Source organism: Priapulus caudatus, unplaced genomic scaffold, assembly GCF_000485595.1.
Source record: "Priapulus caudatus unplaced genomic scaffold, Priapulus_caudatus-5.0.1 Scaffold1260, whole genome shotgun sequence".
NCBI lineage: Eukaryota > Metazoa > Priapulida > Priapulimorpha > Priapulimorphida > Priapulidae > Priapulus > Priapulus caudatus.
This window is the reverse complement of record NW_014578321.1, coordinates 54,438-55,835: the sequence shown is the minus strand read 5'-3', so window position 1 is coordinate 55,835 and position 1,398 is coordinate 54,438. Positions and strand designations below refer to the sequence as shown.

At 53.4% G+C, this 1,398-nt stretch overlaps 1 protein-coding gene across 1 annotated transcript in view; it reads right to left on the bottom strand.

The window, feature by feature from the left end:
* The window catches only part of LOC106816006 (coronin-1C-like), a 13,288-nt gene that overhangs the window by 941 nt on the left and 10,949 nt on the right, over positions 1 to 1,398 (bottom strand). The window contains exons 7-8 of the mRNA XM_014820538.1: positions 846 to 1,082; positions 284 to 385 (exon numbers count right to left, since the gene is read on the bottom strand). Of these exons, the coding sequence (XP_014676024.1) occupies positions 284 to 385; positions 846 to 1,082 (339 nt within the window). The remainder of the gene's footprint in view (positions 1 to 283; positions 386 to 845; positions 1,083 to 1,398) is intronic.

Sequence of the window (1,398 nt, the reverse complement as noted above, 5' to 3'; positions counted from 1 at the left end):
CTCTCTCTCTCTCTCTCTCTCTCTCTCTCTCTCTCTCTCTCTCTCTCTCTCTCTCTCCCTCTCTCCCTTCCTCCTATCTCTCTCTCTCTTCTCCTCCCTCCCTCCCTCCCTATTTCCCTCCCTCTCCCCCTCTCTCTCTCTCTCTCTCTCTCTCTCTCTCTCTCTCTCTCTCTCTTTCTCTCTCCCTCTCACCCTTCCTCCTATCTCTCTCTCTCTCTCTCCTCCCTCCCTCCCTCCCTCTCTTCCTCCCTCCTGCTAGCTATCGCGCGTCCGGCCGACCTACCAGGATGGGATTTGCATTCTTGCCCTCGAACCATTCCTCGGCCGTCAATGCCGGCACGTCGCCGGCCGTGTTCGGGTACAGGTCCTCCTGGAAGAGCTCCGACTGAAACAAGAGAACGTACGCGCGAGATGAGCGACGGCGTGACGATGAAACAAGAGAACATGCCGCGGGACGGCATGGCAGGGCGTTAGATCGCTCGTTAGACAATCAAACTCGCTACAAACAACGGGCAAACGTGAAAGCTGTCGTCGTGTAGCTCATACGTAAATGTACGCCACGCGTAGCGTGAACGTACCGCTGTGTGTTGTCCCTTCGTGCAGACCTCTCCCTCCCCTCCTCCCAAACCTTCTCCCTTCCCCAACCTCCTCCTTGTTGTCTCTCCTGGTCACAAAGGAAGAAGGGTCCTACCTCGTCCACTATCGTGTAGATGGGTTCACACAGTCTCTTCGTGTAAACCTCTACCTCCCCTCCTTCTCCCTACCTTCTCCCTCCCCCTCCTTCTCCCCACCTTCTCCCTCCCCCCTCCTCACAAGGGAAGGAGAGAGCAGCAGAGGAGACTCACCTTTCTTGGCACGGTCATGGAGATGGGTTCGCACAGTCCCTTCGTGTACACCTTGAAGAAGCGAGCGATCTCGTTCGTGTTGACGTCGCAGCCCCGCTTCGGCATAAAGCCCATGCCGCGCTGCGGGTCCGTCGACTGATAGACGTTGATGAAGTGAACGTACGGATACTCGTCCGTTATCTCAAAGTAGCGGATCGTGCAGTCCCCCTGGTGGACGACGAAGACGACGACGACGCGTTAGTGCGTGACGGACGACGCGCGCTTGCTGTATCATTTATTTATTCATTTATTTATTTATTTAATGTAAAAATATTCTAATACGAAAGAATTAGGAAGACGAAATAAATGTTTTGAGATAGATGCCAATATTTCGATTTTATATTAATCAATGTATATATATCAGCGTGAGAAACTAGCGGTCGCCCAGTCGCCAGTGGCGATTAGAAAATTGACCGGGCGACTGCTTGCTCGTGTCAGCTGGTCCGGCGGGGCGACTAGATAATCGCCGCACACTCAACGCATCAACGTATGATTCGCCACACATACAAAAACT